Source organism: Hydra vulgaris, chromosome 04 (genome assembly GCF_038396675.1).
Source record: "Hydra vulgaris chromosome 04, alternate assembly HydraT2T_AEP".
NCBI lineage: Eukaryota > Metazoa > Cnidaria > Hydrozoa > Anthoathecata > Hydridae > Hydra > Hydra vulgaris.
In genome coordinates this window covers 43,529,260-43,543,208 of record NC_088923.1, presented here as the reverse complement: position 1 = coordinate 43,543,208, position 13,949 = coordinate 43,529,260, and the positions used below count along the sequence as shown (strand labels likewise).

General features: G+C 28.8%; 1 protein-coding gene across 1 annotated transcript in view; it reads right to left on the bottom strand.

Moving 5' to 3' along the window:
- Positions 1-13,949, bottom strand: part of LOC100202524 (uncharacterized) — a 63,252-nt gene that overhangs the window by 47,666 nt on the left and 1,637 nt on the right. Inside the window, exons 2-5 of the mRNA XM_065796413.1 lie at positions 10,228-10,360; positions 9,226-9,372; positions 4,053-4,249; positions 3,756-3,956 (exon numbers count right to left, since the gene is read on the bottom strand). Of these exons, the coding sequence (XP_065652485.1) occupies positions 3,756-3,956; positions 4,053-4,249; positions 9,226-9,372; positions 10,228-10,360 (678 nt within the window). The remainder of the gene's footprint in view (positions 1-3,755; positions 3,957-4,052; positions 4,250-9,225; positions 9,373-10,227; positions 10,361-13,949) is intronic.

Genomic DNA, 13,949 nt, shown 5'->3' with positions numbered 1-13,949 from the left:
TTCACCTTTAGGTGCTTCTAATCACGGTTTGAGCATTCTAAAACTATTATAACTCTAAACTTACCTCACTCTTCTTCATTACCAGAATCCTCCTATCATTGTACCCCTAACAACTACCTTAAAGCTGACTGGAACTCTTTCCATAATTTTCTTTGTGATGGTCTTTGGGTTGAAATCTTTTGTCTTCCTGCTGACAAATGTGCTTCTTATATGACTTTTTGGATTCAGGCTAGCATGGAATCTTTTCTTCCCTCTCAAAAATTCAAAGTCAAGCTTCACTATTCTCCGTGGGTTTTTTCTTATTGTGCTGTTGCAATTTCCAATCATAACCATTACTTCCTTATCTATCACCAAAACAATTCTTCAGAAAACAGATAACTGCCTACTATTGCTAGAAACCATTGTAAAAAGGTTTTGTCTAACGCCAAATATTCTCAGGTCACGAAATCTTGTATTTCACCTCAAAAGTTAGGCTCCCAAGACCTCAAGAGAATTTTTAACAATGTCTATTTTAAAGGTAAATCTGTTATTCCATCTCTCTTACATGTTTCAGATTTTGTTGCTTCACCTAAAGACAAAGCTGAACTGTTTGCTAAGAACTTTTCATCAATCTTATCTCTTGATTCCACTAATCACATCCTACCTAGTATAGCTGAAAAATATGTTGATCCATTGCTTGACATACGTCTCACCCCAAATTCTGTATTTAAAGAGATTTTCTACTTAGACACTTCTACAGCTTGTGGTCCAGACAACATACCTATTTTAGCTGCAGAAGTGTTCTCCGGAACTGTCTCCTATACTTTCAAAACTATTTAACAAATGCTTATCAGAGTCTTACTTTCCAGCCTGCTTGAAATCAGCATCTGTTATCGTTATTTTTAAAAATTCTACAGAGTGATCTGACTTGTCTAACTACCGTTCCATAAGTCTTCTTATTATCATAAGCAAGGTTTTTGAGTCCTTGATTAACAAACACTTAATCTCTCATCTTGAATCTAATAATTTACTTTCTGATCATCAATATGGATTTCAATCTTCTTGTTCTACTGCTGATTTGTTAACAGTAATTACTGAGAGGTTTTATCATGCATTAGATAGATGTGGAAAGGTTAAGGTTATTGCTCTTGACATTTCTAAAGCTTTTGATGAAGTTTGGCAAGCTAGTCTTCTCCATAAGCTCTCTTCTCATGGTGTATCAGGTAACATCTTTAATATTATTGAATCCTTCCTTACCAATCATAGTATAAAATTTTTCTTTGATGGACAGCACTCTTCTTCATATCCTGTAACTTCAGGGGTTCCTCAAGGTTCTACCCTCGACTCTATACTTTTTGACATTTATATTAACGATCTCCCAGAAACTCCCACATCTAAGTTGGCATTGTTCGATGATAATACTGACATTTATTTTTGTCGTGATAAGAAGCTTACACTTTCTGATTGCTTGGAGGGGCCATTTGAGTTTTGAAAAGGATCTCACTTCAGCTACAGCATGGGGCTCTAAGTGACTGGGTAAACTTTAACTCAGATAAAACTTTTTTTTTTAATTTTTTTCAGCTAATCGTTATTGCAACTACCTAGATCTTCCTACAGTACTGGACATTGAATTAGGAATTTAATGCATATTATAGTATCTTATAACAATCTTATTGCAATTCAACAATAAAAACGAATATTGAAAATAAAAATGCAAAAATTGACTTAAATAAGAGAAAACCATGAAAGAATTGTCAGAAATACATAAATAAAATTGACTGATATAACCACTTAATACTTGGTATGTCCACCTTTATGCTAAATGACTGCTGAAATACGACGCATTGACTAAATAAATTTGGAGTATAAGCGACTGATTCGTTCACTGTGGTGCCATGTTTGAATCAATTTTTCTTTAAGTTTCTCCTATTGGTTGAAGCTGTTTGCATGACCTCTCTTTTGAGTTCATTCCATAGTCCTTTAATGGGATTTAGGTCGGGACTGTTACCAGGCCATTGCAATATGGAAATTTTATTGTCTTTCAAAAATTTCATTACAGATTTGGCAGTATGACATGGAGCCCATCTTGCATAAATATTGCATTCCCATTAGGAAACCATGCATTCATTTGGGGTATTAAACAAGTCTTTAGAATGGTTTTGTATTGCTCTTGTCTCATCATTCCTTCCACAAAGTATAATCGTCCTGGCCCTTTTACCGATATCACGCTCCAAAACATTATCTTTTGAGGATGTTTGACTGTTTCTTTGTCTTTTCATTGGCTTGTAAGCTTTATATCCATTATTAAAAAGGCGACTTCTAACTGTTCTTGGGTTGACTGTAATTCCTGTCATGGCATTCCATTCTTGAGTTAACTCAACAGAAGACTTTTTCCGACCTTTTCGACACAACTGTAAAAGCATCCGATCATTTCTCTTAGTAGTTTTGGTAATACCTCTGCAGTTCTTCCTGTTAGTTTCCTATATATTTGGCATCTGTTTAGTCTCATTTTTATTCTTCCAACAGTTTGAGGCAAAATTTTGATTTTTTGAGCAATTTCATTATTCCAAAGTGTGGTATTTTCTAAAAGCAACTTTATCTCATTCCTTGTAGCAGCACTTATATCTAATTGCTAACCCATTTTAATATAAATATTATATTTTTGATATAGATTCTACACTGTTTAATGAGCGATATTAAAAAAAAATTTAATTATAGCAAGAATTCGAAAAATTATTCAAACAACAACGATCCAAGAATAAAAGTGCAGTTTACAATTAATTGTTACAAAATTTGAATTTTTTCATTAAAAATGAAAAAATAATCAAGATTTTACGCAAAAGTACGTTACTATCATAGCAACAATAATTGTTAATGTTATATCAGCATAATTGCAGCTGATAATACATAAAAAGTAATAATATCTCCAAGGTAAGCACAACATAAATACAGTTTTTGATGATAAACATAAAAATTCCTAATTCGCTGTCCAGTACTGTATATTTATGAATGGTAATGTACTCAATGAGTCATCTACACTTTATATTCTAGAACTCTTACTTTGAATCTTTCTTGGAAACCATATATTAAATCCATTGCAAAACTAGCATCTGCTAAGGTTGCATCTCTTTATTGTGCTTCCCATTTTCTTACTCCAGATTCTATTCTTGATCTAAATCTCTAATCTATTCTTGTATGGAATACTGTTGCCATATCTGGAGCAGATCTTTAAATAATGCTCTTTCTCTTTTAGACAAGGTGTAAAAAAGTATAGTAAACAAAGTTGGAGCTGCTCTTGCAGCCAACCTTCAACCATTGTCACATTGTCATAGTGTTGCTTCTCTTTCTCTTTTCTATAAATACTATAATGGGTGCTGCTTAAAAGAGCTAGCATCTTTTGTGCTGTCTATAAAAAACTTATTCTCATGTTACTCATCATTCAAATGTCTCAGCCTTTTACTGCGACTGTTCCTAAGTGCTCCAAAAAAAATTTTGTCTAGTTTTTTTCTACGGACATCAGTTATTTGGAATTTACTCCTTTCATCTTATTTTCCTGATTTGTATAATTAGCAATCTTTTAAGTTATCTGTTAATCATTATCTTGCTTTACAATCTTTATCTTTTCTCATTGTAACTTCCAACTCTAACAGTGGTTGCTTGCAGTCTTGTTGGAAGTGAAGATATTTAAAAAAAAGAAAAACAAAAACAAAATACACATGCATCTAATTAAATTAGTACTACATAATTTTTATATTTATAGTTAAAAAATAACACACCTTTCCTTTTATAATATGCTGTATTTCAGAGGAATGTAATATTTTTTTTGACTCATTTGATGCATTGATAATATTTACTATATCTTTATGAAACTCTAAGTAATCACACATGCCTTTATTATTTGGGCAAAAATAATGATGAGCAAGAAGTTTTAACTCATCTGCATTTACATCAGATGGCCCAGGAAAACATCGGTAAAACTAAAAAATAGAACCATTAAATCAGACTTTCAAACATATTTTTATATTTTTTAGTTTTGTATATAAATGTACTTAAATAGATTTAAAAAAAAAGACCTGACTTTCAGTCACCAACCCAATATTATGCAAATCGAAATCTTTATAACAGGTTTTAATATTTATTCCATGATACTGATAATATGGTGCAATACGCTCCAACAATGTCATGAATTCTTTATGTGATGATTCTTGATGATAAAATGAATCACTCTCTTGATACGCTGACTGTTTTGATTTTGTCTTTGGCTGTGATACTATAAAAAGATCTAATTATAATATTCTGAACAACTTTAACAATAAAACTAAGAAAAAAAATTTTTGTGAATCAGTTTTTTTTTAATTTATTTATTCTGATTCACTCCCAACAAGGCTGCAAGCAAACACTATTAAGTTGGGAGTTGCTAGAAAAAAAATATATAGTTATAGAGCAAGGAAACGGTTGACAGAAAACTTGAAAAGTTGAAGATAGTAATACATGAAGATGGGAGAGAGTTCTAAAAGGTTAAAGAGCAGGGAAAAAAGCTAGAGGAAAAAGTTTTTGGAGCATGCAGGGACAAATACAGTATAAGAATGAGACTTTGATAAATGACAAGTCAAGCGAAATTGAGTTTTAGTTAATAGAACAAGAGATAAAAGCTCCTTTGAGCAGTGGTCATAATAACACCTCATAAATAAAATTTTGGACAAAATTTAAAAATTAATATTTTAAGAAATAATAAGTTTTATTATTTAATATTTCAACTGTTAATATGTTGGTATACCTAGTTTATAAATATATTAAAATAATTATTTCAAATACCATATTTACCAATATTATAAAGTTGTTTTGAAAGATGTTTTATTCAAGTAAGGAAAATTTCTTTATTCATCTTTGAATAACAATATCTAATTCTTGTTTCAAGCTCTTCCAAATTCTCAGCTATTCAATTATTCTTGTACACTAGCCATTTTAAATCACCCCAAAAGTTTTCAATTAGTCTTGCTTCTGGAACACTAGCTGGGCTTATATCTTTGGGTACAACTTTGATTTTTTTCAATTTTAAAAAATCGATGACCGACTTTGCGTAATGTGATCGAGCTAGATCAGACCAGAAGATAAACTCATTGTTTTTTTTATAATATTCTGATACTAGAGGAAGTAAAGTTTTTTCTAGTATCTCTTTATAAGTGTACTGGTTGATTGCCTGTTTACTGTAATGAATATAAAGAGGGCTTATTCCACGAGGGCTGATGCAACAAGAAACTAAGAGCTTGTCCTCGTACTTTTTACGCAAATTATATCTTAATTGGTCAGAACATTGAGAAGGATCAACAGCATAAAACCTATCATTACCAGCTAATATGCTACTGTTTAAAGTAAAATAGCTTTCATCATCCATAACAAAATCCAAGTTTTTATAATTTTCGTACAATTTACGACATTTAGGATGCATAGCTTTCTTCTGCTGATGACTATGATCTGGACGATTTGTTTTTTTGAAAGTTCGAATGTTAGTCATTGTTTTTAATACTTGGGAAATTCGAGTTTGACTACAGTTATAAACTTGAGCTACTTTCTTTTGGGAGCACCCTGACTTATTTTCAAAAAATGCAGCAATCTTTGGAATATTTTCTTTAGTAACTACCTTAGCAATTCGATTACTTCCAACTTTTCTTTTTAGAGATTTTAATCGTAAGCAGTTGATCTGGGTAAACCCCATTCCATAAACTGTTTAGCAACAAACGTTTTACCTTTTTCTAGATTTTTTTGGAAAAAAATTTCCATAATTTTTTTGAGGTCGTTTACTTTGACCATTTTATTTTCAATACTTAAATAATATTTTTAACTTAATTAAATTAAATTTAAATAGATTATAAAATCTTCTTTCAAATAAGTATAAAGGTTTTTTTGTGTGCGTGAAATAAATTACATAATAAATGCAATTAAAATTTGTTCGAAATTTTATTTATAAGGTGTTAGTATTTGTAGAAAAGAGAAAGAGATGCAACTTTAAGATGATGGGAAAGAGGCTCAAGCTTAGCAGATAGACCGGGTCCAACTACGTTTACAATGCATTTTGGACCTTGTTGGACCAATGCATTTTTGGACCTTGTCTAGAAGAGAAAGAGCACCATTAGAAGAACCAGCCCAAATATGACAACAGTATTCCATAGAGGGATGAATAAGAAATTTGTAGAGGTGGAGAATGGAATCACAAGAGAGAAAATGGCAAGCACGATAAAGAGAAGCAACCTTAGCAGATGCTAATTTAGCAATCGATTGTATATATAGTTTCCATGAAAGGTCAGTAGTAAATGATAAACCAAGAAGTTATAAAGAAAAGGACTCAGTGAGAGGGTTGCTATTCATTAATATAGGAATGTCAACAGTACTGAAATAGTTGTTTGCAGTAAATAACAAAATAAAAGTTTTGTTGGAGTTAAAATTTACAAGCCACTGCGAGTCCCAATCTGCCACAGAAGTGAGATCAGATTCAAGATCAGCTGCCAGTTCTAACCGATCGAAAAGAGAAGATTTTTGTCAAGACAGGAGTATAAATAGAGTCATCACCAAAAAGAGCTACTTTAAATATAAGGTTGTCAGGAAGATCATTAATGTAGGTAAGAAACAAAATAGGACCAGGATAGAACCTGGAGGTACCCCAAAAGTTACTGGATATAAAGAAGAGTGTTAGCCTTCGAGGATGACTTTAATAAAGTGGTTAGAAAGAAATGATTTAATAATCTCAATAAAGCTTATGGAGAAGACCAACATGTCAAATTTTATCAAAAGCCTAGATATACCAAGAGCAATAGCCCTAGCCACTCTAATGCGCAATAAAATCTTTCAGTCACACCAGTTAGCATCTCAGCTGTAGAGTGAGAGGATCAAAAACCGTATTGATTGTCTGACAGCAAGTTATTTGACTCAAGATGGGGTAAAATGAGGCTTGACTTCGAACCAACAAGAAGGAATAAAAGTATCCATTCCTGTCTGAATCCATGAGGTTACATCGGAGGTGCATTTATCAGCTGAGAGGAAAAAGACATCAGCCCGAGGACCATCATGAAAAAAATCACGAAACAGTCTTAGTCAGCTTTAGGGTATGGTTTTTTATGTTTAATATTTTGATTTATCTTTGGTATATTTAAATTTAAAGAGAACTTGACTCATTTATAGATATAGCACAGCTTTCCAAGCAATGAGCTATGCAATTTTCTTAGTCCTGTTGATTAACCCTAAGTTGTTACATAGGGCTCCTTATGTGGCCTCGACAATGCGCACCAAAAGCATTAATAGGGACACCATCCATGTGCAACATGGCAGTGCTAACACTCTGACATTTTGTAGATGTTGATGGAATCAGCCTCTCTGAGAGCTACCACAATGTTTGAGAAACCTTACAACAAGTCAGCCTCAGAACCATTAAAGTGAGTTTTAGACCTGTACCCTCATTAGGAAATAACAGGAAGAGTTGCATAGCTACTTTCAAAGAGACACAAGCAAAAACCTATGAAAATAGTCAAGAAGATCATTCATCATCCTAGGCAAGAAACAATGTAGCACAGGTTTACACCTACGCCAGCCTAATAGATAAAAATGGGGTTTGAGGCTGATCAACAGAACTATTCTGCTTACCTCTAAACTCTTTACCTAGGAAGCCTCCTACAAGACATGAGCTGGATGCAGTTAACATCTGCCCAAGATTAGTATTTTTATCAAGACATCATCTCTAGCCTTTACTCAACCAAAAGCCCCAAGGCAGGGGATTTTTAAGTTGGAGTTTGTTTCTCCAAGCCTTTGCCTGAAAAAGCACACTCTACAAGGCAGCAGGGCATGGGGCAGGTGGTGCTGGGTTACATAATACCAGTAGCAGGGTGATCGTGATGATCCTGAACCTGACCTGGGTTTTGCGATTGTGGTAAATTTTTTAAAATCAGAAAAAGACCTTTGTATAAAATTATTAAAAATATAAAGTTTGATAATTTATCTATGAAACAGTTCAAATGTTTATTGTAAAATAGCCCTATTTTGTTTCTTTTGAGCCAAACATAAAAAACCTAATCACTATATATATTCTGGCAGCATCTTGTTTTTACTCATGGTGACCATATTTCAAGAAGATTACTAGCATCACATTTTGTTTTACTATTTTGTTTTTTACACATGAAAAAAAGCTATTCACTATATATATTCTGGCAGCATCTTATTTATTGTTTTCATATAATATTGATAAATCCTAGCTTATTAAACCAAGTCTCATTTGAGCACCAAAATCAGTTTTAGTCAAATCCTAATGCCAAGTTCATTTTATTTAAGATAGTAACTCACGGTTTAGGTTAACTTGGTTCATTGTTAAAAATTTTATCTATTTTTTAAATATTTTTCCAAAATATTTATAGTAAATAATATATGTGAGCATATCAACATTTTTAGTAAAAATAAAGCAGTGGAATCTAATATTTATTTGTTATCTATCTACTATAGAGTATATATAGTTAACAAATTGTTTCTTGCTTTTCCTACTTTTATAGCATACAGCGCTTTTAGAAAATGAAGAAAAAAACAAAGAATAATAAAACAAAAGATTGCTGTCCCATACCAAACCCTCAGTCGATATAGTGACATTCCCTTGAGGCAGCAGGCTATAAGATAGCCAATGTATGTACTGAAGCCCCCAGCAGCAGGCTTTTTTAGTGTAATATCAGAGTGCTTATCAAAACATGCATTCACATTTTTTACGATTTTTATTATGTCATGTAATTAAATTATTTTACTTTGTGTAGTAAGTAGTTACACTACAAGTACAAGTAGGTTAAGCAAAATATTTTCAACTTCTTTTTATTTTCATAAGTTTAGTTTAAATGATTAAAAACAATGCATTTTTATTTAATCTTTTTTTTACTTTTTTTTTTACTTTTTTTAAAAAAAAAAAACATTTAAGAAAATGCAGTACATTCATAAAGTACTAATAAACTAGGTGTATTATATTAAAGTGAAAAAAATATTTATAATACTATTATTATATATTTAAAACACATATAATATATAAATACTAATATATACTCTAAATATTGAAAGATGCCAAATGTGAATTTTAATTCAAATTCAAATTCATAGAAAGTTAAATAGTTACTAAAAATACTAAAATTAGTTTATTTAGGGTAAAACTAAGTAACCTAATTTTACTAAATAATAAAAATACCATAATAGTTAGTGACTTGTGTAAAATAATTATATAGTAAATACTTGAATCAATAGTTTGACAAAGACTACGGTAGTTCAACATTCGAGGAAGCGGATAATTATGACCATACTTTTGCATAAGAATATTATCTTCATCGTGTTCCAATACTATATTTAAATGTTGATTTAAACATCGGTCAAACTGCTCTTCTAAACAAAGTACCAAGAACATGTTAAAAAATATAATTTATTTATACAATGTAGTTTTAATGTAGTTTCCAGGGCTGTGGAGTCGGAGCCATGGAGTCGGAGTCACAATATTTGTAGCAGAGTTGAAATCGGTAAATAAAATCGTTACTCTGACTCCAATAGTAAAATTTCTCGGTTTTGCAAGTGCATGTACAAAATATTTAATCGTCAAAGAATTTTTCATATATTTGGTAAAACAAAAAATTTTAAATTATTGCATAATATTTTTTAAAGAATATATATTCGTTTAGCTTTGGAATTGGAGTCAGAGTTGTACTCTGAAAATTGCAATGATTGGAGTTGGAGTCGGAGTTGGTACTTTAATTTACAACTCCACATCCCTGGTAGCTTTAGAACATAAATATAACTTTGAAATATAAATATACAGCAATAAAATATAAAAATACACTGCATTTTTTTAAAACTGCTTAAGTGGACATGTACAAACAACATTTTAAATTACTTTTCTCCAATTCCTTGAACAATGTCTTGATCGAAAGTTTTAATAGTTATTTGACATAATTTCACTTTCATTAACCTTGGGAGATGATTTGAAGTTTTATACCAAAAATAGATTTAAAAAATATGTAAAATTAAAGCAAAAAAAAAAAAAAGTTGTAAGTCATTTTAAAACATCAATTTTCAGAAATACTCTAGAGAAGCATGTTTTTCATACACCTAATTTTAATACCAGAAACAGGGTTTTTCCTGGATCAACTTCGATAGCTTTGTTTACTTACCTATTTCTAACTCTGATAAAAATATTTTCAAATAAATTTTAACTTGAATATTATAATAAATAACTGAATATTTTACTTGTAACAAAGCCTGTTCGCAAGTGATCAAAATCTTTTAAAAACTCATCAAGTGATGTTTGACATATTAAAGATGCATTTCTGATTTTATCTTCAATTTCACAAAGTAATTTTTCAGTTGCTTCGCAACTAATCTAATAAGAAATTAAAAAAAAACATTATACTTTCATATAATCAATTATAATTTATAATTTATACTACATGTAATCTTTTATTAAGAAATTGAATGTGACACCATTCACACCAGGACTTGTTATAAGGTTTTGCTGCATAAGGGAAAAGTGTAACAAAAGTAAATGTAATTTTATTCAATAAACATATTTAGATCATTAAAAATTTAATTATTTAAATTGCCTATTTTAAAATACTGCATTGTAATTAAATTTAATTTGAAGCCACATTAAAAATTGTTGTAAGTCTTTTTCTTTATAAAATATTTATAAAGTATCTTTAATTTAAACAATATAGTTATAGAAAAATTTATAAATAAAATTTAAATATATTGTTTAAAAAAAAAATTTCTTTATTTTAAAAAACTTAATTTTATTCAAACTTATACTATTTTTTTCATAAAACATTCGTCTTATTTTTTTTAAATGAGAGGGCAATTGACTATGGTTGAACTTCTTTCTGAACAGTCAAAATATAAATAAAAATTGACAACATTTTTTTTTAAATTTTGGCTTTAAGCTTCTTTTTTTTAACATTTTGGCAAAATTTTCGCATTCTATTCATAAACTAGTTAATCATTTCTAACCGACATTAATTATATGATCAATTTAAAAAATTAATGATAAAGAAAAAACTTTTGTTAAAAAGCAATTTCAAAATCAAAAAAAAAAAATCATACACTTTCATAAACTTAAAACATAAAATTTACTAATAAAGTTCTCTAAAATATTTTTAATAAATCTAATAACTTTGCCTACAGGCTTGATTATGTTTATCCGGCAATGCATTTATATAAAGTTATAAGTGCAATAAGCACTTTTGTAAATCAGCACTTTTGTAATTGGATGAAACAAAATTATTGGTTTAAAACTATGATCAATAAACAAAATAGTTTAATGTAATATGAACATTTTAAAGAAACTTGAATTAAATTTATTAAAAAGAATTTTCTTTTCTTTAACATAGTTTAGAAATTTTAGAAGAAAAAAAAAATTGTAAAATGGAGCATTTTAAAATTTAAAAAAAAATTGAAATTAAATTTAATAAAATAAGTTTATATTTATTAATATTTAATAAATTTAGTTTAAATATAATAAATTATATTGAAATTAAAAAATTTTTAAAAAATGGAAAATAGAAAAAAATTTATTTAACTTTTGTTTTTTTTTTATCTAATAAAAAAAATATTTCACAAATATTTTTTACAATTAATTACTGCCTTATGTTTTCAGCATAAACAATTTTAAAAAACTGTTTAAATAATAGATTATTTAAATTATTAATAATATTTAATAAATAATTTTTAATAAATAAGTAACATAAAATTTAAATAATAGATTATTGAAAAAAGTTTTGGTATAATGCAAACGGCTTAATGCATAGGTAAAATTGCAATTTTGTACGTAAAATTCAAATAGCATAATGCTTCTTAACAAGGCCTACCGCACCCCAATAACACATGCAACCTTTCAAAACTCAAAAAAAAATTTAATGAATAAAGTTTATAAATTTATCAAAACTCTAAATCAAACTTGATTTCTCTTTTACCAAACTTGATCAAACTTGAGTTCTCTTTTACTTTTTTTTTTTTTTTTATTTAGGTGCCCCAAGAAGTCCTTACGGTCTCATCATAGAGCACTGCGGAAGAGCATTTAATTGAAAGTTCAAACCCTCCTTCCTAACCGGTGTCACAAAACTTGTAAAAAAAAAATTATCTCTACATTTTTTAAACCTTACCCAGACGTGATGAAGAAAAATAGCATACCAGGTTTTATAGACTTTACATGCCTTGATAAAATAATCAAAAGTTTTTGTCTCACCTCTTCTAAGACACAAAAGAACATTCTGTCATTATAGCTTACAAATCATCCCTAAAAAATGATGATCAAAATCCAAATTGATTTTCAGAAAATAAATTGTCGACTCAAGATGAAATATTAGAAATTTGTAAAGTTGACTAAATGACCTAGCTAAGAATAATAAAAACACTAATTAGATAAATGTAATAGCTAAAAATGCCATTATCCTGCCAGAAAAAAAAATTCAGTTGCACACTTGTTAAAAAGTTTAGAGGGTATTGTATTAAATGAGTTTTTCTAAAAATCTATATATAAGCAAAATATGATGATAATTGTAGCTTTTGTGACCACCAAATAGTGAACTTTGTAGCTTTTGTGACCACTAAATGCTTTTAATGCCTATTCTGCATAGTTTACTATAGTAGTTTTGCAAGTTTTAAAATTGACGCTGCAATGAACAACTTTAAGTTGCGATGAACAATTTCATGTTGTGATAAAAAATTTTATGTTGCGATAAACAATTTTATGCTGTGATAAACAATTTTATGTTGTGATGAACAATTCTATGTTGTGATGAACAATTCTATGTTGTAATAAACAATTTTATGTTTTGATAAAAAATTTATGTTGTGATAAAGAATGAGTAGCATTTAGATATGAGTAGCATTTAGATAGCTATTCCAAAAGATTTTTTATATTATAAAAAAAATATTTCAAGCAGTTTTATTTAAGCTTTGAATATTATTGAAAAGCTGTTTCCTAGGAGTTTATTATAGAAGTAATATTAGATGCACTAGTTGGCTTGTTGTTGTTGCATTTATAATTATTAAAATTTGAATTATTATATTTTTTGGAAGATAAACTATAATTATCTATAGCAAAAAATACTATTGACTTAACACAGTTAAGTCAATAGTATTTACACTTATTTTTTACACTAAGGTATAATAAAGTATTTTTAATTATCTAAAAATTAGATATTAGTGAATATTATCAAAAAAGTAACAAAACAAATATTTTGAAATAGCCAAAAAAATATATAGCTGATAAAAAAACAGATGTCTCTTTTAGCCAGGAATGTGAAGAAAATAGACTTCAAATTTAAATGTCACAAAATCATAATTTAAAACTCTGGAACTCCATGTGTAACAACTGTAGATTTAAATAAATATTAGTCCATGAGCTCGAAAAAAGCTAAAAGTTTTTAAAAAATTTAGAGTAAAAAATCAGCACATTTAATGCACAGAAACTTTTCAACTTTAAACCAGGAGTCCTAATTTAAAAAACCAGCTAGAGATTCCAGAATTCCATGATTCTAAGCTAAAAAAGATTATATTAGTCTTTCGTAATTTTTTCCAGAAAAATTTTTTTAACATTTTTAAACACTGAAAAATAAAAAGAAAAAATTAACTCTTTTTAACTTTGGAAACATGATTAAGTGAATAATTAATTAGGCTTCTAAAGCAGTATTGAAAAACAAAAGTGCAATATATGTAGCAATCAAGAATAAAAAACAATATTTGTAGCATTAAAGAACAATGCTTGTAGTACAATAAAAAAAGAACAAAAGAAAATGAAAATACTTGTTTAAACTAACAAAGGAATCCATGAACTTTTTTTTTTGTTTTTGTTTTTTGTTACTGTAAAAAAAAAAAAAGCTTTCAATTAAAAAAATACTACAAAATTGATACAAATTTATACAAAAAAAAAAAAGTGAAATGCATTAGGAGAAAATGAAAACAAAAGAGGGCAA